Genomic DNA, 21,307 nt, shown 5'->3' with positions numbered 1-21,307 from the left:
ATGGGGGGCCGGGGTGGGGGGTGTGGAAGAAACAGCAGGTCCGTCTGCCTTCTCCATCCATCTAAAAAATACGTGTATGGAGGCCGCTACGGCCAGATACTGTGCTGGGCAGAAGAAAACTGGACATGGCAGAAGGCAGAGAAGATGCCCGTCCCCGTGGAGCTTCCGAAGAGCGAAGTAACCAGCCTCCCAGAAGGCCGGCCACCCTCCTGTGCGGACCACCAGACTCGGGGCGCCGGAAGCGGGACTGGCCAATCCGGGCCCCGCCCACTCGCCTCACGTCCGCACAGCGCCGACCCGGCCCCTTCGGCGGCGGCGGCTGCGCGGGCCTCAGATGCGCGGGCACGCGGGACGCCCAGCTGTCAATCACGCGCAGGTTGAGCTCAGCTAGGCTGGAGCAGCAGCGGCAGCGGCGGCGGCGGCGGCGGCGGCGGCGGCGGCGGCGGCGGCGGCGGCGGCGGCGGTGGCGGCGATGGGACCCCAGCGAGAGATCTGCGGCTAGCTGGCTGCATTTGCTCCACGGGTCAGGGGATCGCAGGCGGCAGGTAAAGCCTTGCGGAGCCCAGGGGTGAGGTTTTCTAGGCTCGATGTGTCCTTCTCCCGCTCCTTTTTCTTTCCTTCCTCTCTCCACGCGCACAAATATTCATATTTTCTCTGTCTCTCTCTCTCTCTCTCTCTGTCTCTCTCTCTCTCAGTCTCTCACACACACACACACACACACACACACACACACACACACACACACACACACACACACACACACCACCCCTAACTCGTTCACGATTATATGGACACAAATCTCTACAAAACCCATGCGTATTAAAATCCACGAACACGTACAAATTAGGAGTAGCTAACTCCATGCTTTGGCGGTTTGTGGTTTGTGTTATGTAAGAATTTGGGAGGTATACAGGGAAAACTCAGGAGTTTCTTTCCTGTGAGACAAGAAAAGTTGTAATATTAGATAAGAGTAAAAATGTATGTATTTGGAGTTTGCAAAACTGATTTGATTTCTTTTCCAGGCTGAATTTACCCCCTCCTTGCCTTCCCCACTCCTCTGCCGTATCTAAAGACGTCTGAGTTTTTGATATGATCTCAGCACCTACTTCTTCGTGTTGTTAGAAAGGGGGCTTGGGTGGGGGTCCTACCAAAGCTGATGACCTCAAAGAAAACAGAGCTGGAGTTGAACAGCTTATGTATACTTAATTGGTTCCTGGCTCTGTAGCAGAAATGTTTTCAGCACCTTGAAGAGCTCCTTTGGCTCCAGACCAAGCCAGCCTTTAGTGAAGGGCATGTGTGGAGTCAATTCCCTCAAAGAAAAGGGGGAAGGCGACAGATAAAAAGAAGGGACATTTAATGAGAGAGACAGGCACAGATGAGAGACAGACAGACAGACTTGTTTTCTTTTACTTATCCAGACCCAGAATCCTAATATAATTTGCTTCTTTGTCCAAATCTGCTCACGTACCACCCACAAAATAAAATTTCAGGACAAATAAATGAGTCTTGAAGAAGGCTGGCTTGGCCATGGTACATACAGACTGAACCTGGAAAATACTGAAAACAGTTTTTCAGGGCTCAACTAGGCGTACACTCCTCAAGTCTTTGAGATTCTCCTGCATATGGATGGGGAACTGTTCATCAGAAAGAATTCTTAATGCCTCTTGAAAAATACAGCCCGAGTTATTTTATTTCACATGACTACAGTAATGTAGGAAACCAATAGCTCTATAGCTGGCAATGGCTTTTTAATTAAATCTTGCATGGGCACCTGCTTTTCTTAGGCAGATGGAAAGTAACATGATCGTGATAGGAAGAAAATGGATATAGGAGTAAAAATCAACCTAATGAGTAAATCATCCAAAGAGCCTTAGTAAGTCTAAAATGCATGTAAATGGATCATAAAATACAATAGCTATAAGATTAATTTATTTTACACTATAATGGGATAGGCACCAAAGAGATCAAGTCTGGAGTATCTGGGAAGCAAGTCATCTTTTTCTTTACAATTTGTAAAACACAAATTGGTCAGTCTAGTTGGTATTATTGACTACATGGAATAGAATTATATCAAAATGAGAATATATTTGTATAATGTGTTATAGTTTACATAGCCCTTTTCATTTATATTGTTTCATTGACTCTATAAACTCTCATGAGAGCCCATTAAAAAGTTATAAAATATGTTATACTTTTGTAAAAAAGAAAAAACTATCTTTGCTCTTGAACAGGAAGTCCTTTGTCAATGTTTTTGTCAATATTAAATGATTCTTTACAAGTTATAAAAATGACTTATGAAGTTTAGACTTTTATCTGGATCACATTCTGCAGAGATTTTTGTTCTTAAATAGGTTTGAAGAATGAGCCATTAAAAGGAAAGGTCAAAGAGTAAACAACAAGAAGAGGAAGAGGAGGATTTCAAAGGTAAGACTCAAACCTTGTCACATGTAAATTCATAAGCACCTTCTGGCCTGCACATCGATAAAGAAGAGGTTTAAAGAGAATATGGGTTCTGTTTCTCTTCTCATTGCGGTTTTGGACTTTATTTTACCTTACTTAAAAGTACATCTCAAAGGGGCAAAGTAATAAGATAACTGCGTATCATTACCCCCTTTTTTAAAAATTATAAAAGTGGCTGCATAGCCACTGACTTAGAGGAAATAAAAATTCACAGTGCAGAGCCACAATCTCTACCACTATTCCAGGACAATAAAATATCTCTGAAATGGTTCATTGGTAAAAATACATTTTCAGGTTTTAAGGTTATGCTTATATAATTCTAGAATGCCTGATTTAAATATGAAAAAGCTGTTAGCAGGCTTTCATGCCTTCCTGTATCCACTCTTGAGTCTAACTGATTCTTTTAAGCGAATTGACCTTTTGGTGTAGTGTTGGATAAATGGTCTAAATCAGCTATGCGCCTATACCTTGCAGCACTGGCCCTGTGGAAAAGTGTCTCTAATGGGAACTTCACTCTCATTATCTCAGAATGATTTTATGGGAGAGAAAAGCGCAGTATGAAAACTTGAGTGATCTTTCAGAGAGAATAAATAGAACAGGGCCTGTGCCTGGCTTCACAACTGACTCACACATAGAGCCATGGGAAAACACTCACCCTTTTTGTGCCTCAGTTTTCTGCCTCTCTTCTCTCAAGGAGACCATGTAGACAAATACCATAAAATCTCTGGTATTCTTAAGGTTTCATGAGGCATAAAGCCTTATTTCTATTTCCATGGCTATGAACATTTTTCAAGTAAAATAAAGAGTAACTGCTTCTATTAGACTGAAATTCAAATTTCCAACAAACTGATACTTTAGTGTAGTAGTACACATATAGATCATGGTAACACACACATGAGTTTGTTTGCTGAATAGAGTAATCATTCGAGGGATTCTCAGCATTTATACTTCTTCCTGCTGCAAATACCTCGTTTTGGTGCCCATTTTGTTGCACTTACTGCTTCAGAAGTGTTTCTTCTTCTAACCCGAGTCAACTGAGAGCAAAATGTGTGTCCCACTCATCTTTGTAAGCACCGTCTCACGTAATCTGGCATATAACTAGTGGTTTAAAAACACCGAAGGAAGGGAGGAATGAAAAATCAAGGACCACTCAGGCCATCATCCACACCAACCCATCTGGAACTCTGTGCCAAGAAATTTCAAAGTGGTAAACAGGACAGAAAATGTCCTTGCCCTGGTGAAGTTTACAGTTTATCATGTACAAGTTCTATCAGACCATCAAATAAACCACATAACAGAGGATCAGGTAATAACAAGTTCTATGAAGGGGAACAAATCTAGACAAGGGGATAGAGAGTAATAGAGGGCTGATATTGATTATGCTCATTGTAGAAAGCCTCTCAGAAGAGTTTGGGGGTTTGAATATCCATTTAATGTATAACTGTGCATGCGGTTGAGATAGATACCATAAACAAATAATAAAAAGAAGAAAACCATGGATGGATCCTCACTTATCAGCACCCATAAGGTCGTTCAGGAAAAATGAAAACAATTCCCCCTTCATAGATGACCAAGTAACCAGACACTTATGCTGCTTGTGCTCCATCACGATGGCCATGCTGGCAGTGAAGATGCAACAGGCTCCACCAGAGTGTTTATAAAATGAAAACTCACAAGGACTCATTTAAATACAATACTGGAGAATATTTTCACTCACCTCCCCCTATGCATGTACTTCCTAGGATGTTAAGTCTTTCTCTCAAGAAAGGAGCCCCTTCAGGATCCATCACTAACAGCAGCCATAGATTTAACATTACTGTTTTTGCTGCCACTACTACACCTATTGAAACACAAACACGGCAATTCTCATGAAACCTTACTCATTAAATAAATGCTGAGGCAAGCTGAAACGCCTTTGCACATAACTTCCCTTTCTTCTCAACCCTGGTGTATCATATACTCATTGCCCAGCTTTTAAAGTGACTTTATGAAATGACCTCATGTATATCAACCAGGTAGATTCCAAATAACTGTAACATTTTCTATATTGGGACAAAAAGTTACCTATGAGGAATGTAACTCTCTTGAGTTTTTGCAAGTGCAAAATTTCTACTCTAAAATGTTATATTTTAAAATACATGTTCTACCAAGTGATCCGTCTCCTCTAACAGTGAATTCCAACAAATTATATGTTTGGAAAGAGGTATGAAACCTCTAAGACCCCCCAGGGACTACTATTTTAGGCAACATACACTATACTAAAATAACTTATTGAACAAATAAACAATACACAACCATTCAGTCTACTGAATACCAAGTAACTAACCTAACTAGTAGCTTATATACTCTTTTAAACTAAAGCTTCATGCACACTATAATAAAGCAATCTGACAATCAATCATTGAGAGCATGGGAGGAGATGGGAAATCCCTAAACCCAGTTGTTTATCAAACAAAAATAATCGACTCATTCTGTAAATTCATGGCCAAAAACTCTTGAAAAATCTATGTCTAGAAGGAATTAGAGGTTATCTGGTCCAGCCATCTTATTTTAAGGACGATGCAACCATAGCCCAGAGAGGTTACTGAGCTTACCTGAGATGTCAAAACCAGTAAGCTGCAGATCAAGAACTAGCATTAGAGCCCATTCTCTGCTCGGTGTGGTTATCACAGCGCAGGCCGTGTTCTTGTACTTTGTACGCCTGGAGGGGAGAATAAGATTTGTTGGGATTTCTCTTCTGGAATGTATCTAACATCACTAAAAATCTATTCTGACTTAGAGTAGAGCCATCTATCACTCAGGCTCAAAAGCATTTGTTTTATGACATTTTCTATCTCTTTTATGATTTTACCTATATTGTGTTTAACCAAGTTGGACTACTGAGTCTCATCCTATAAAGCAGAAACATTTAACCTAGTGTGCTGGAAACAAGCAGTGCAGGGAATGACTACAATATGTCACAAGGTCCTGCTCTGCACCAAAGCTAAATCCTGAGAAAGAATGATTTTAGCATCTAAGGAAGATAACTCTTACTGTTGCTATGAGGGATTGTTTTTATTCCTATCATATCTATTTTTGTCCTTTTTTCATGTTAAAGTCTCCAATGCTTTATTGAAAACCTGAACATATATATTTGTATGAGTTGGTTCTGATTATGCAAATATATGATTCAATCTATACTCCTGTTTACTGTATTGTCATCTTTCATCTGCTCCCTGACTCATGATATAAACTGTAGCAGATGATTTTTCTTTGCCTCAGTTTCTTCAGTGACAAAGCAGACTTAGTAATACTAATCCCATTTCCCCTTGACTGAAAGTTTATTAGAATGTCTTAAAAGAAAGTGCCTTTAAAATTATTCTACTTGGATATCACTAGTAATGGCCCCTTATTAATCATCTTCTTTGTGTAAGCATTAAATAAAAGGTACTGAAGAGATCATCCTAGCATTTAAAATATGAAAACTAGGTTAACAAAAGAATTTGGTCCATCAGACATTGCAGCTCTAATCAGGCAAAGTCCCTTCTGAAATCTTGATTTTTTTATGAAATAATATCCTTCTGAAATGTTAAAAAGCAAAAAAACAAAAATAAATTTCCTTTCCTGATCTCTCCTCCTGGGTGATTTCTTTAGATGGTAGCTGGACCTGAGACAGGAAGAAGTCACTAGGAGGTAGGCACTAAATGTAACATTGACCAACACTTTAAAAGATGAGGTTATCAGTCACCATCAGTTACACCTGTTTGCATCATTTTTCTAAGGTCAGGGCCACATTTTCCTGAATTTGACCACATGTTCTAACCAAAACCCACTTGTGGCTGAGGGCACACATTTACAAGATATTCTTAAGGGTTCACTTTGTGGCCATGGGACAGTGAGTCCCTGGGTTCAACTTTGACTTTAGCCCCATGATTCTATACAACCAAATTAAGTGGCCACACAGGAACACCTGCTAGAATTTTAGATTAAGTTTTTCTTGTAGGTAAACATTACTACTTGGTTTCTTGGCAAGTAATTGAAAACATTTAATATGTCTTCTTATTGCCTGGATTATAGCACAGGTCCTGAGAACCTGGGTCAGTGAGAAAATTATCCTCCTTCTATATCGTTCCTTGCTTTGTCATGTTGAGACAGGGAAAACTGTCTAGAGTTTAAAACTATGTCCACACAGGGAAAACCATCTAGAGGATAACTGAACAATCTAAAAAAGTATTTCATATTTCTAGCTACCTATTTATCTGCTTATATGGAGATCAAAAAACCAAAGAACAAACAGAATAACTGAGAATTCTCTTACTCACCAAAATTTCTGTCCTTCAGTAATTCCTTTTTTTTACCATGAATTATTAACCACATGCCTCTAAGGTCAAATTAGATCAGATCAAGTTGAAATTTCCATCTGAAGAAGGCAGAGTCCCAAACAACCCACCCAGAGCTTAGTGTCATTAAACAATTCTCTGAATTTTTTATTTATAGTAGACACTTAATGGGAAATAGTAAAAGGCAGGTCTACCTTCTGCATTATGCTCTAGCATCCCACGTGGACAGATGTATCCACAAATAATGCCTGAAATATCTGGAGTTAGAGTCAGTGAGGTATCAATTATTGGCCAAGCCATTTGTGATAAAGCATGAAGCAACTTTTTAATAAAGCTTCTGTACAACTTGACAATTGTTAGAGCAAGATACATGAGATCCGAAGGCAAAATTTCAAATAGCTACGTAACACCATGTAGTTTCCACAAGGGAACATGGTTAAGCATTGAAGAGGACAGTCCAGGACAAATTCCATCTGTACCAAGTGAGAGTGCCTTCCTAATCCTTTAACATGGAAGTGTAAAGACTACTAGATTCTAAGAGATTAAAGATTTCTTGTCAAGACACTGAAAATCTCAGCTTCTTTGTTGCCATTTCTCATGTGCTTCCTGCTTAAATTTTTGCATCATCTAAGTGAGCTGTGCTGTTATGTCTTGTTTCATTTATGGAGAACCAGTTCTAGACATTGAGTGTTTGGGATAATTTTGCATTCAGTAGAGAAGAGCGGCTTGGGTTAAAAAGGCAGGTCTTTAAACATGTCTTTTCTTGCCAGAAAAGAGCATTGTTCAAACAGGCTGACATTATTCAGCCTGGTTCTTACCTTTAATTTGCCTTTTGATCCTGAGGCCAGAGCTCATGTGGTTGATGCCTGTGGGTGCTGTCATTCCAGCTGGGAAGGATGAGTTCTTGCAGCAACGTTTGTGGGTCCAAGCAGGCACAGGCTGCTACCGAGGGCGGGTACCAGCGCTATGGAGTCCGGTCCTACCTGCACCAGTTTTATGAGGACTGTACCACCTCGATCTGGGAGTATGAGGATGATTTCCAGATCCAGAGATCACCTAACAGGTGGAGCTCAGTATTCTGGAAGGTAAGTAAAGAGCATGTGTTTAACTCAGGAAGTGGAGAAGTCATTTGATATGGGAAATAACTCAGCTATAGAGAACTGAGAAGTCTGGGACTCTGTGTGTGGATCCCTCTCAGTGTCACTAAGTTCAGTTTTCTTCCTTAGGAAAGGAGACTATAACCCTTGGGCTGAAGAAAGCCTCTACACACAGCACAATTGTTGATTTGCAGGTTAAACATAAATAGATATAATTGCCATCATTAATTATTATTTTTGCTATTGTTATTAACATGCCACTAAATTCACCAACTATGACAGCCATCCAAAGGCAAAACATGCTTTCAGCCTCCCTTAAGGTTTGGTAAGTATCATTTGACAAATTACAATAATTATTAGAAGAAACAGTTGGATATTAGAGAGAGTTAATACTGAGACATAATACAGTGGTCAGTCTGCCAGCTCTGCCTCTCCTGGATATGTGGTCATGAGGCTTTATGAGCTTCAGCTTCCTCAAGTGGAAGGAGCCTCACTAGACAATAAGTTCAGTCATTCAGCATATAATTAGTGAGCACCTACTCTGTGCCAAGAAGTTGCAAAGTACCAGAAATTAAAGTGGTAAATGGGAGAAGAAAAAGTCCCTTGCCCTCAAGGAACTTACAATCTATCGTGGGAAACAGACCATAAACAAATAAACCACACAACAGAATGGTAGTGGCAAGTGCTATGAAGAGAAATAAATCAGAATAAGAGGATAGGGAAGGATGGAGAACTGGTATTTAGTTGTGCTGATCACAGAAAGCCTGTCAGAGGAGATGACCTTTGAGCAAATACCAGGGAGTAAACCATAAAATTACCTGGCTGAAGGTCACTGTAGGCTGGGAAAATAGCAAGTCCAAAAGCTCTGAAATGGGAACACTGGTGTGTTTGAAAAATAGCAAGAGATCCAATCTGGTTGGAGAGGAATGAGAGAGGGGAAAGAACAGATGATGGATTCAGAAAAATAACAGGACACAGATGATGTGTGTGGAGCCTTGTAGGTGACAGTGAGGACTTTGGCTTTTACCTTGAGATCCATGGGAAGCCACCTGAACATTTCAAGTAGATGAGTGACATGACCCGACCAGTATTTTAACAAGATCATTCTGGCTACAGTACAGAAAATAAATTATAGGAAGGCAAGGATAGAAGCAGCTAGATTATTTAAGAGGCTGTTAAAGTATCCAGGCAAGAATAATAGTGGCTTAGATTACGGTGGTGTTAATGGAGATGGCGAGAAGTAGTCAGATTTAGCATAAAGTTTGAAGGGCAAGCTGTCAGTACATGTTGGCATATTAGAAACGAAAGAAAGAAGAGTCAAGCATGACTTAGACTCGCAGCCTGAGCTCTTTAGTGGATGATGTTATAATTCACTGGGATGGAGAACACCAGGAGAGCAGTGGGATGGGTGGGGAGTCAAGAGTTTGATTTTGGCATTGCTACATTGGAGGTGCCTATTAAACATGCAAGTGGAGATCTCTAGTAGCAATTTAAATATACTTCAGCTCATGAATTGGGAGTCGCTGATACATACAGTGTATATAAGGTACCAGACTAGACAAGATCACCTAGGAAGAGAGTATAGACATAAGAGAGAAGAAGGCATCGAATGTTCCAACATTTAGAAATCAAAAAAAGGACAAGGATGTAGGAAGGGCTATTGAGAAGGCACAGCTTTAGATGATGCCTCGGATTCCCTCCAGGTCTAATATTCTGTGTTTTGGAGGTTTCTGATCATCCCCAACTTTCTCCCGAAAGATCCCAGAAACTTTGACATTGATACCGACATAAAGTTACAATGTACTGGCAATAGAGTTTAACAAGAGGCAGTGTAACATAGTGATGATTATGAGCACGGACTCTGGCCTCAGATTACATGGGTTCAAATCTCAGCTCTGTAACTTTGGGTAATTTAATTGACCTTAAATGAGCCTCTAATGGTGATACTTATAGTACCTACCACATAAGTTGTGAGAATTAAATAAGATAATAGATGCAAAGAGCTTAGAACAATGTCTGGTAGGCACTCAATAAGCACTTAATATATTAGCTCCTAGTACCAAATGTCATATGGAACACTGAGTTCTGAAATAGAAATAAAACTGGAAATCTAGTTAATAAATAAAATATTGGTAATGTGATTATTACTATGGATTACCCAAGACCTGTGTTGATTCAAAATCTTACTAGTGTCAGGCACTCTGTATTAGAATTGGTCAAGCCAGCCTTCTTATTCTGTACAAGTGTCACCTCTGATGACTCCGTACTGGCCTGGACCAATGAAATACATAGCCAAGCTTGGCACATCTTGTATTTACCCAGGCAAGTGGGTGGTTGCTTCTCTATATGTCAAAAAAACAAATATTTGCCTCACAGGTCTATTGTGCCAAGAGCCTAAAATGCCACTGACATACAGAATACTGCAAATGCTAGTGGTTCCAAAGCACTAGTAGTGATACGAGTTGTGAAGCTATAACTCCATCAAATAATACATGGGTATGGATTTACAATAAAGAACTCTCAGTAAATTACCAAGCCTAGAATTCAGATTTCAGTATTTTCTCTCTTCTGTTTAACGCAAACAAGATCCAAAAGTATTTGTTGCCTGTTGTGCTTGACCTACTTCAGAGAATAAAACCAGGCAAAAGTCCATGGCCTCACAGAGATTATATTCCAGCAAAATCCAAATCTTAGACTTACATCCTAACCATAAAACACTAGACTGGGCACTCAGAAGCCTACAGTCAACTTGAAAAACCAAAGAATTCACTGTCTTAGAGACCTCACCCCTACCAAGGGAATAAACCAACCATTCTTGGGTTTCCTCCTAGGGAATATAAGGGAACTCATGCCAGCGAGCGTATGAAGTGCTTTGAATCAACACAGAGAGAAGCACTGATTATGCACGTGTTTCTATTATGATACTTTTCTTATGTTTTTTCTTTCATTTCAACCTGCATCTTGTAAGTGGTTCAAGATGTGGGCTCCCCCTTCCCTCTCTTCCACTATAGCATTGCTGAGGCCACGTGGGTCTCTCACTGTGGGCCACGCTCACAGAGCCTCAGGAGGACTCTGCTGGTGAGCCAGCTCCTTAGCGGTGGGCAGCAAGGAGGGGCTTAATGAGAACAGGGATTGGAATCAAATGGGCCTGAGCCAGAAACTTTGCTCTACCACATGGACCGATGTAACCTCGCTCTCACAATGCTGTTCTTTCTACACATGTTTATATGTCCACTGTGCACAAACCTCTGTGGTGGGCTCCGGGATTCAGTTGTGAACACAACACTGTTCTTCACCTGACGGAGTTCACAGTCAAATAAGGAAGGTAGATGTGTACAGAGATTGTTACAATCCACCATGCCAGTTGTTGCAGTACTTACTGGACAGATCTGATGCAGCCTGGGGAGGAAGTGACTCCACAGAAGAGTTCACAGGCACAGAAAAGCACTATAGAAAGAAGAGCATCGCAGAAGCTGCGTCATGAGAGAAGATGGCATGCTCAGGAGATGCCAACAGTTCACTGTGGCTGGGGTAAGAGTTAGGCGTGGAGGACAAAGGCCAAGAGATGAACACGGTAATGTATACAAGAGCCAGATCACAGAGACTCAGCAAGGCTGTGAAGTTTCTCCAGAACCTTCCTGCTTGACTGAGTACAGTGAGTAGGTAAGATAATAAAGCTAGGCTTTCTTGGGAAGGTTGTCTCACAATCAGGTGTAAACAGCCCACACACACACACACACACACACACACACACACACACACACACACACACACACACACACACACACACACACACACACACACACACACACACACACACACACACACACACACACACACAGTATTATACACATTCTCTGTGCCTCACAGCTTCTGGATTACTGCATGGTGGCCTCCGCCACTGCTAATTTACCTGCAACTGCTGCCATCTGCAAAAATCTATGTGACACAGTCCCACCTACCCCCTGCCACCCACTGCCTCTGCCCAAGGGCCTAACAGGCTGTGGTGGAGTTTTTCTTTCTCACCCTTGCACTTGACCTTGACTAAGACTGCTGCTACTTGATGGTGCAGCAGACAGCTGAAGTACTGCAGGTATGAACTAATGGGAGCAGTCTTCTTACCCCAGTCGTTCTTTCCTCACCCCAGGGTTATCCTCCTCCTTACCTTTCCCTCAACCAATATCAGAAATCTCCCAAAGGGTGTTAAATAGCAACGGGCAGGTACAAGGCAAGACCGCTTCCTCCACAGACTTACTAAAAGTGAAAATGATGCTGGTACCTCTCTTTTCTCTCAAGACCCTCCTCCTACCTGTCCCAATCTCTCCAGTTTCCCCCTTAAGCTAAGTCAGAGTTTAAACTTACATCTTGGATTTCTCTTCAGAGTCTTGCTAGATATTAAGGAGATGGTTTTATTCTAGAAATGAATAAGGAAGTCCCTTAAGAGGAGAAACCATGTGGTATTATTAAAAAAAAAAAATTTCTCAGATGACACTTGAAAAATGGACAAAGGATGAGACTAGCCATGGAGACCATCAGAATGCTGTTGCAATGATCTGGCCAAGAGTTAATAATGCTCTGTTACCATTAGAGTAGCTGTAGTGATGGAGAGACAAGATTCAAGAGAATTCTGAGATAGAATCAATAAGATTTAATTATCCATTGACTACGAATGTGAGGAAGGACTCAGTGAATGGGCAGGTGGCAGGAATGCAGAAAAACTGGGAAGGAAAGAAGAAAGGAACACCATTTTGAATATTTGGGTTTTGCAGAGCCTTTGGGACACTTTTGTGTAGATCCTCCCATTGGCTGTCATAAATGTGGGGCTACAGCCCAGGAGAGAAATCTAGGCTGGAGCTGGACATTTGGAAGTCACTGGTATATAGATGCGAGTTGAAACTGCGGCCACAAATTAAACCATAGAGAGAACATATTGAGTAAGAGATGTGAGTCAGGGCTGGAACCCTGGGGGACACCAATAATTTAAGAGTGTCTGGCAAAGCAGGTTAAGAGTGAGTTGGTAAAGACAGAAGTGGAAGAGAGTTGTGTCAGCGATAATCATTGGTGAGGGTTTTAAGAAAGCCTAAGTACTTAAAATCAATGACTGCAGAATATGCAAATGAAGAAAAGAAAAATTGGATTTGACAATTAGGAAGTCATCAGTGACCTCAGAGAGAGGGGCTTCAGTGAAATGGTGGAGGACTAGGCTTGGCTACCAAGGGTAGGAATGAGTTCAAGCAGTAGCTAGTGGAGGACACAGGGCTCTAGAATAGGTTTTGAAGATGGAAGTGATTGAATGTGCTGACAGGCTGGAGGGACAGAGCCTCTGTAAGGCAGCGGAGCCAATGCAGGATCCTGCTACCCAGGTGAAGGAGGGCTGTGGAGACTGTACCAGGTGACGCATATGTGGAAGGACCTGATCCCAGCCCGGCACTGGTCACTGCTTTGCAAAGCTCAGTGTCCCTACAAGCAGGTCAGGCAAGAGGGTCAGGACAGATGAGTTAGAATCTGCCATCACTCTGGCAGGTGACAGCACTCCGAGCTCAGGTCCTGCTAAGGAGCGGTGGGTAGCAGCCCTCAGGGCTGATGCAGAAGAAGAAAAGCCAGTCTTCACTCTTGCTGCACTTCCTCTGAATTTTACCTCTAACCCAGAAGGCTTCTTTCCCATTTAGCTCCATCCAGCAATCTCTCCCCACATGCCGCTCTTCCCTGCCATGCTGGTTCTTGCCTCCACCAGTCATTACCGCCTCCTCTCTGCCAGAACAGCTGTGTTGCTCCTGCTGCCAGCTCCGCTTATTGGAGTGAACTGCATTTTCAGATCTCATCAGCTCACAGACAGACCACGAAGGGGATGCTGGTCAAAAAACAGCAGCTTCTGGCTTGTGGGCCCCAGAAGCAGAATTTCTGGAATCCAAGCTCTCCCCTCTGTCCAATCCTCCTTTCCAACAGCAGGGACTGGGTTTTCACCCATCCTTTGCACAGTCAAGAGAGTCATCAGAAGTCACAGCACAAAAACTGCTCTTGCTGCTCTCTTTAAAGTTTGCTTTTCATCACCTGGAGAGGCCCTTCTCTCTCCCTATTGGTGCTGATCTAACATCCCACACCACCAGGCTACTCTGGGAAGTCCCTCACCCAGCAGCATTGCAACTCTTTGCATGGCTCCAAACAGAGCTGGTTTGCTCTCTTAGAACCTTTTAAAAAAACCTCTGTGTTGCATTTCTTAAACTCTATTTAATAGAACCCCTTTTCTCTTAGACCTGGGACCACTTCAACTTAGAGCTGTGTCCAAAGTTTATGATACCATATGGCATCACTCCCAAAATTTTTATTCCATTCAGTACTCCAAGATGGTACCAGGATTAAGCTGATATATCCCAGCATCCCTCCTCACCACTACTACACTCAGGGAAGTATTCCCAGCATTTTCCCTTCATGCCTACCATCCCACGCTCTCCCTGACATGTTTTAACAGGTTTGGAGTCCCTCTCTGGGCACATCTTTTGGAGATCCTCATTAGACTTGCATTGATGGCACCCTCAGAATCCTGGGCATTACATACTATTCATTACGTCATGCTCCCCTCCACAGATGGCGGGCCTCTCTCTGATCCTCTGATTTAACAGGGAATAGGGAGAAGGCTTGGGGAGGCCAGCCACTTTCCAGTTCTTGAAATGAGCAGGAGTTCTGCCATCTGCAAGGCAGGGTTTGCCTTTTAGCTTCTGAGTGATATTCCAAGAGTGGATTTTAATCTATAAAGCACTGCTCAACTGAGGAACAGACTGCTCTGAGAATCAATCACCTGGCTCCGGATTCAGCAGTCTGGTGGTTTAAGTGAGTCAGTCAGGAATATATATTGGACACAGGCTGGACTGACTGCTGCGGAGAGAAAGACAGAAATAGAAGATGGAGCACCCTGGCCTCCCTTGCTCTTAAGAACCTTAGAACCGAAGATGGATACATTTTTGCTGCCCTCAATTTTTGAGAATCTGTACCAGTTCTTGAGGAGGGAGGTAATTTAGTGACATATGAAGCATGTCACCATGGATATTTAAGTTAATTTAGTTTGTGCATTCAGAATATTCCAACGTGAGTCATCTTTTAAATATTGTAACGGTTAGTCTTTGAAGGTGAATTTGACACCATTCTTCAAAAAATGTAGAAAGCCATCCAAAGTGTGATTTTACGACCCAATTTTTTCTGCAGTACTTATATCTTATGTACAATAGTTTTTCTTTTTTTCCAGAAGACATTATACTGACTCTTTTTGTTGGTTTTTCAGTTTCTTTACACTATTACATAATGGAAATTTGTTCGTATATGGTGACTAAAACTTTATTGTAATTTTTTTTAAATTATAGAGGTAATGTACAAAATAGTAATCGGTGAAGTATCATGGGAGAATGAAGTCTTAGAAGTCATGCAGACCTGGGTTAGAGACCACGTGCTTAAAGAGTGGACTTTGAACTATGTTTCTTCAATCCAATAAACCTCAGTTTCTTATAGGTGAAATGGGGATAAAAATATCTACATCTCATAAGATGCTGGTGAGGATTAAGTGGAAAGCACAGTGCCTAGGTCATAATCGATGCTCAATAATATGAGCTCTCTCCCCCCCTTTGTTAGAGTGATGGATTTGCAAATGTTTTCTATTATCCAAACTCTCTACTAAAGAAGTATCTAATAAAGTGTATTACCCTGAAACATAGTAAATAAATAGATAAATATACTTTAGATGTTCAAGATTAAATGGTGTTATACATTTGGTTATTTTTCCAACCTTGTTATTTTAACTAAAAGCAATTAGGAACAGGAGGAAATGAAAAATGTGTTTAAAAAATAAGCTGTATTAGCTGTTCTTTATTCCAAGTACTGAGTGACTGTTGCAATGCTCTTGCCAATGCAGCATAATTTTACAAGAGGCACATTTCCAAATAATAATAATAATATCTACTTATTAAAATGTATGACTTAGGCAGGCACAGGGCTGAGTGCTCTCGTTTTGTCCTCACAGCTTTATGAGGTAGGTACTGTTATCATTTATCATTTTATAAATGGGAAAATTAACGAGAGTATTTAAGTAACTTTCCTTCTATGATTCAAGTACTAGTTGGCAGTGCTAGAATCCAAGGCTGAGTCTGTTAATTCCAAACCTCCGAGCTTAAACTGCCAAATGGTATATTACTTTCCATTTTCAGTGGGTTACATTTTATTAGAACTTGAGCTAATGCAGTTTCATCTCCATCTGCTGCTCTTAACATTTCTCAACATCTGCACAAGTAAAGCCCAAACAGCTACATGTTAGAAGAGAAAGAGCACTGGCCTGGAGGTCAGATCTGTGGCTTCTAGCCCATCCTCTGCTACTTGCCAGTTGTTTATCTTTGGGGCAGTGACCTACCCTCCACGAGGCTACATTTCCTTGCCTATAAACTGGTAATGATGGTTCCTTCTTCACTTGCTTGGGGAAGGGGTGAGTAGTTACACAGACTGTCGATGGCCACCTGCCGAAATCACCTCTATGTTGAACAAGTTGAGTATATTACTCATCACAGTGAGACAGAATGACACCATAGGGGCTCCTGGGCATTTCAGTAAGAGAGTGTAAGAAAGGATGTATTATAGGATGTGGGCTTTAGTTGGGTGACTTGGGATTGCAGGGGTTTGGGAAGTCTACAGGAGCCAGAGTTCACTCTGGATTATCAGGAATGATCCTATGATTGGGTATCTTAATAAATCCTATCTATACAGAGGGCGGACTAGAGTGAGACTAAGACTGTAACTGTAAAGAAGCAGCAGTCATTTATATTGGGTGGGGTGGGAGGTGTGCAGAATCTTGTGGTTTGCACAATGACCTTGTTTTTGTCTGCGCTTAGACAAAATTATGAAGTGGCCTTGGTTTGTCACACTTCATCATGGGTGCAGAATGAGCCTGTCTGATGTTGAGGTTCTGCAAGATTGACTGTGCCCACAAAACAACATGGTATCAGTGGGGGCCCCAGGCCAGCTTCTAAGAACATCAAAGCCTAGTGGATAGAGTAAGGCCAGCTCCTGGGTATCCGGGCTGCTTTTCTCTTGCTCAAGACCAAACAAGACAAAGTAAACCAAAGGGGGCGCTGTTGATTGCAAAGCATTGGACAAACAGGAAGCTCAAAGGAAAAATCAAGGCAGTGCTGCAGTTCCTGGTTGGCATCAAAATCAGAAAAGTCCTCCTTCACCTTCTTTTTTAACTACAAAAATTATGCAGGCTTCTCATACAAATTAGAAGTGACTGGGGAAAGTCTCTTCTCTCAGAAAACAAGGCCAGTCCTGCCCTGGAGACCTGAAGTACCAGGTTTACTCTGTCTTATTTCACTGTGTCTTTCGCTAGGTTGGACTCATCTTGGGCACAGTCTTCGTGATTCTCGGATTGACTGTCCTGGCAGTGGGCTTTCTTGTGCCCCCCAAAATCGAAGCCTTTGGTGAGGCCAATTTCGTGATGGTGGACACACACGCTGTCCAGTTTAATGGAGCCCTTGACATGTGCAAGCTGGCGGGCGCCGTGCTCTTCTGCATCGGGGGCACGTCCATGGCAGGGTGCCTGCTGATGTCAGTGTTCGCAAAAAGCTACTCCAAAGAAGAGAAATTCCTTCAGCAAAAGTTTAAAGAGCGAATCGCAGACATCAAGGCCCACACCCAGCCCATTACAAGAGCTCCAGGCCCGGGAGAAACAAAGATACCAGTCACTTTGTCCAGGGTTCAAAATGTCCAGCCCATAGCGGCAACCTGAAACATTTTCCAGCCCGGTCCTCCCCTCTGTAATTTATGCCCAGTGTTACAAGGGAGCAGACCAGTTTGGGAAATGATATAGATTTGGTGTTGACCTGCCCCAAGGCTGTGCTGGGCTGTGGGCAGTGTGGTGTGTGAGCTCACACTCATTCCGTTCAGTGGCCCTGGGAACCGTTGATGCCATGGGTCAGCCTGGGCACATGCACCCGGCTGCTTAAAAGGTGTTGCTGGGTGCCCACCAGGAACTCTCTGGAACTCCCCTCTCATATAGTGTGACTCTGTGTCATTTTCTGTGTTCTTGGAAAGCGCTGAACAGTTTAGACCAGCCTACCAATGGCTGACGTGGTCCGTTTTACTTTCTAGTATTGGTTTTTCTAATCTTTCCTGTGTGGTGCTGCCTTCCATTCCTTGTCTCACTACATGTAAGATATTGTCCTGTGTTCACAGAAAAATCAAGTTCCCTGATTTTGACCCAAACTTTGGTCTTTTAACTCTAACTTAACATGAGGTTCTTGAAATCAGACACAAACGTATCAGAATTCTCCATAAGTCTTTTGCTGTTTTCTGTAGTGTTTTCCCACTTAAAGAGCTCAAATTGCCAACTTTAGAATCTTGGGAAATAAATTAATATTAGGAGAATCTATTTATGCAGTGTACAAAAGCACTGAATTAGAAGCCAAGAAATTTGAGTTCCTATTACTAACTAGCTGTGTGATCTTGGGGAAAGCATTTAACCTCCCAGGCCTCAGTTTCCCCACCTGTAGAACAGGCATCCTGGTCTGTGATGTCTGAGATTCCGTTTTTGCCGTGCATCATTGTGTGTCCACGACCAAGGATGTTTACAGTGTTCTTGTAGCTCTCACCACAGTGGGATTCTTCCAGACCTGGACTCCCAGAAAGTCACCAAATCAGCAGCCTCGATGCCACCTACTTCTAAATATCCAACTCCAGCAGTTTATACAATGCAGTCATATTTTTATAAAAACAAAAGTAAGCCATCCTCCAATAAGAAACCCCTGAGTAGATATTAACCTTAAAGAGGGTTTTCTTTCTCAGAGAAGACATTTTCTTCTCCAGTAAAATGTTCATCTCATCCCTTTACACTTTTATTTAATCTGTGGACTTAAACTAGCCTGAGGGAAATGGAACACATGACCTTGGTATCCTCTCAGAATCTGTGACACCTTCAAAGTCTGCCTTTTTTTTTTTTTTCCTTTCCTTCACTGGATAAATAAAATATGTGAACAAGCAGAACTCGAATTGCATTGTCATTCCTTTGGTGTGGCTGTTTTCTCTCCAACATGTAATTTTCCATTCTGAGGCTAAGTGAGCTCTGCTGGTCCCCTGGCAAAATGGAAGAATAAATGAAGCAATTAGTGCTTTTGTGCACATGGTTTGTTTTGCATCGTCCAGCATAAAACACGGGGCAAATTAGCATCCTTAACATGGATCATTAGCTAGGTTCAGGAGAAACTGTTCTAGTTTCCTCAGGTTCTTACCTTCCTGTGGCAATGCCGTTTTACTTTTGTTCTTTGAAGCCTTATTCAAGTCCCCAGGCACCTGTTCAAGGCAACATCGTGAGGCTTTCCATGTTGGCTTGTGTTGTATACCAAGAAATCTTTGAGAATGAGATGACTTTCAAAAGCCTCCAGAATGAAAAATAATGACTGTAGGGCTTGGGAATTTTTAGGTGCAGGCATGCGAGCAGCCATAAAAAAATCAGCTCTGTGCCTCATACAAAGGCCTCAAAGGAACAGAGATGGAGGAAGTAAGAGCTGAGTCTGAAAGAGGGATTCGGCATGCCCTGTCTTTGCTGTCCTGCCTAAGCTTTGTGGAAACAGGTACTTGTAAGGACCCTCCCAGTCCGTGGAGCAAGGATTGAGGGATATTGAAGGAAAGCAGAGGAAGGAGGCTGAATGGTATTAGGAAATACAGCTTGATCTTTGCAAAGAGTACAGGCCTGTGCAATCAGAGGGTGAGGAGCAGCCAACTAAAGACTTCACAAAGCCATTTTCAGGCCTGTTTGGGCAGATGTCAGGGGTATGGCAAACTGCAACAGTCCTAGAGCCTTGGTCTCAGCCTGCTTGCTGGCACTGAACCAATCCATCCCTTCAGTACTGAAACTTCTAAAGCAAAGTAAAACCACAACCCTACAGTTGGGGAAAGAGGTGGACAGAAGATGCTGGGACTGCAACAGAATAAACTCAGAAATGAGTTCTGGCCTAGAGATCACATAAGCTGAGGCACGTGGAGTCAGTAAAACCTCGAATGATGTAGGACCAACCCAGGCAGAAAACCCCACGCCCACCCCACATCAGCTCTGATCTAGCGACCTCCATTCGCTCAGGCACTGCCAGTGACTGAAGCCCTCCTTCCTCACAGGACAAGCCACTACATCTTCTGATGGCTCTAGATGGTTAGAAAGCTTATCTTCACATCTTCCCAAAATCTGCTTTCTAACCCTTCCATGTCTTGGGCCAAATTCTCTAATTCAAGGTTACCTACAAGCCTAATCCCTCTTACAAAGGACCACCTAACCTCCAGTCCATCACCACCACCCCAGGCTACGAACGTTTCCATTCAATTACTTTCAATCCTGTCACCTCTTTGATTATCTTCTTCAGGGAGACATTTCTATAAAATCTCAATGTTCCCCATTTGTCCATGTGAAACTGAGCAGGACCCTGTGGGGCTCCTGGACACAAGAGCCTTCCTGTGTCCCCTTCCCTGAGTTCCAAAGGGCAGTTTCTCTGTAATCAGAGAAAGGAGGAAATACAGAGATAAGGGAGGAACAGTCAAAAAACAATAGCGTAGCCTTGGGGGCAGGGTCCTGGTTCCCCCTCAAGGGATACACATCACAACATCTTAGAGCTGTTTTGCAGATACTGAAGCCCCCACCAGGTGGGAGAAGTTAACAGTATGCCACCTACTAGCAGGTAGACCCCAGACCAGTTGGAACCAGAAGGTTGATGATGCTGACTCCCACTTACCTCACCACCAACCAGTCAGAAGAATATCCATGAGCTGATCACACCCTCTTTGAACCCTTGCCATAAAACTTCTCGCTACCCCTTCCAAGTTGGGACACACAGTTTTGACAGCATTAGCCCACTGTGACCCCCTTTGCCTGGCAAAGCAATAAAGCTATTCATTTCCACCTCACCCAAAACTGAGATTTAATTCAATGTCGGGGTACAGAGGCCGGATTCAGCTTCACATGCCACCTATTAAATGGAGCACCTAGAAGTTTTCAATTTGACGTAGGTTGTAGATTCCCTGACTTCATTAATTGCCTTGCTTACTATGTACACAGTACCTCAAGCCAGAAAACTGATTGTGCAAGCAGCAACTCCGTGTGCTTCCAAGGCCTCCTGTCATCTGGTCCAGCTCCTCTCTAGTTTTATTCTGACACATTCCCCGGAACCCTGCATCCTACTTGTACTCAACCACTCTCCTCTCTAAATGTGCCTGCACTTTCATGCCACCGCGCCTTCACTCAGCATGCTTATTTTACCAGCAATAACCATCTGCCCATTCTCTGCCTGTTGAACTCTTCATTCAAGGCCACATCAAGATACGATAGCAATAAAGGGAAGAACTAGTATGTACTGAATGGGAAGCACCACTGAAGCATTTTGTGTATAGTAACTCATTTAACCCTCATGTTAGGGG

At 42.5% G+C, this 21,307-nt stretch overlaps 1 protein-coding gene across 1 annotated transcript; it reads left to right on the top strand.

The window, feature by feature from the left end:
- The first annotated feature begins 480 nt into the window (after nucleotides 1-480).
- On the top strand, nucleotides 481-17,636 carry NRSN1 (neurensin 1). Its single transcript, XM_060164261.1, has 4 exons — nucleotides 481-545; nucleotides 2,352-2,424; nucleotides 7,667-7,864; nucleotides 17,238-17,636. The coding sequence occupies exons 3-4, from the start codon at nucleotides 7,676-7,678 to the stop codon at nucleotides 17,634-17,636; spliced, it is 588 nt and encodes a 195-aa protein (XP_060020244.1). The 5' UTR covers nucleotides 481-545; nucleotides 2,352-2,424; nucleotides 7,667-7,675.
- The last annotated feature ends 3,671 nt before the right edge of the window (nucleotides 17,637-21,307 follow it).

Source organism: Lagenorhynchus albirostris, chromosome 10 (assembly GCF_949774975.1).
Source record: "Lagenorhynchus albirostris chromosome 10, mLagAlb1.1, whole genome shotgun sequence".
Lineage (NCBI taxonomy): Eukaryota > Metazoa > Chordata > Mammalia > Artiodactyla > Delphinidae > Lagenorhynchus > Lagenorhynchus albirostris.
Note: the sequence above shows the minus strand (reverse complement) of the source record. Positions and strands in the feature narration are given on the sequence as shown.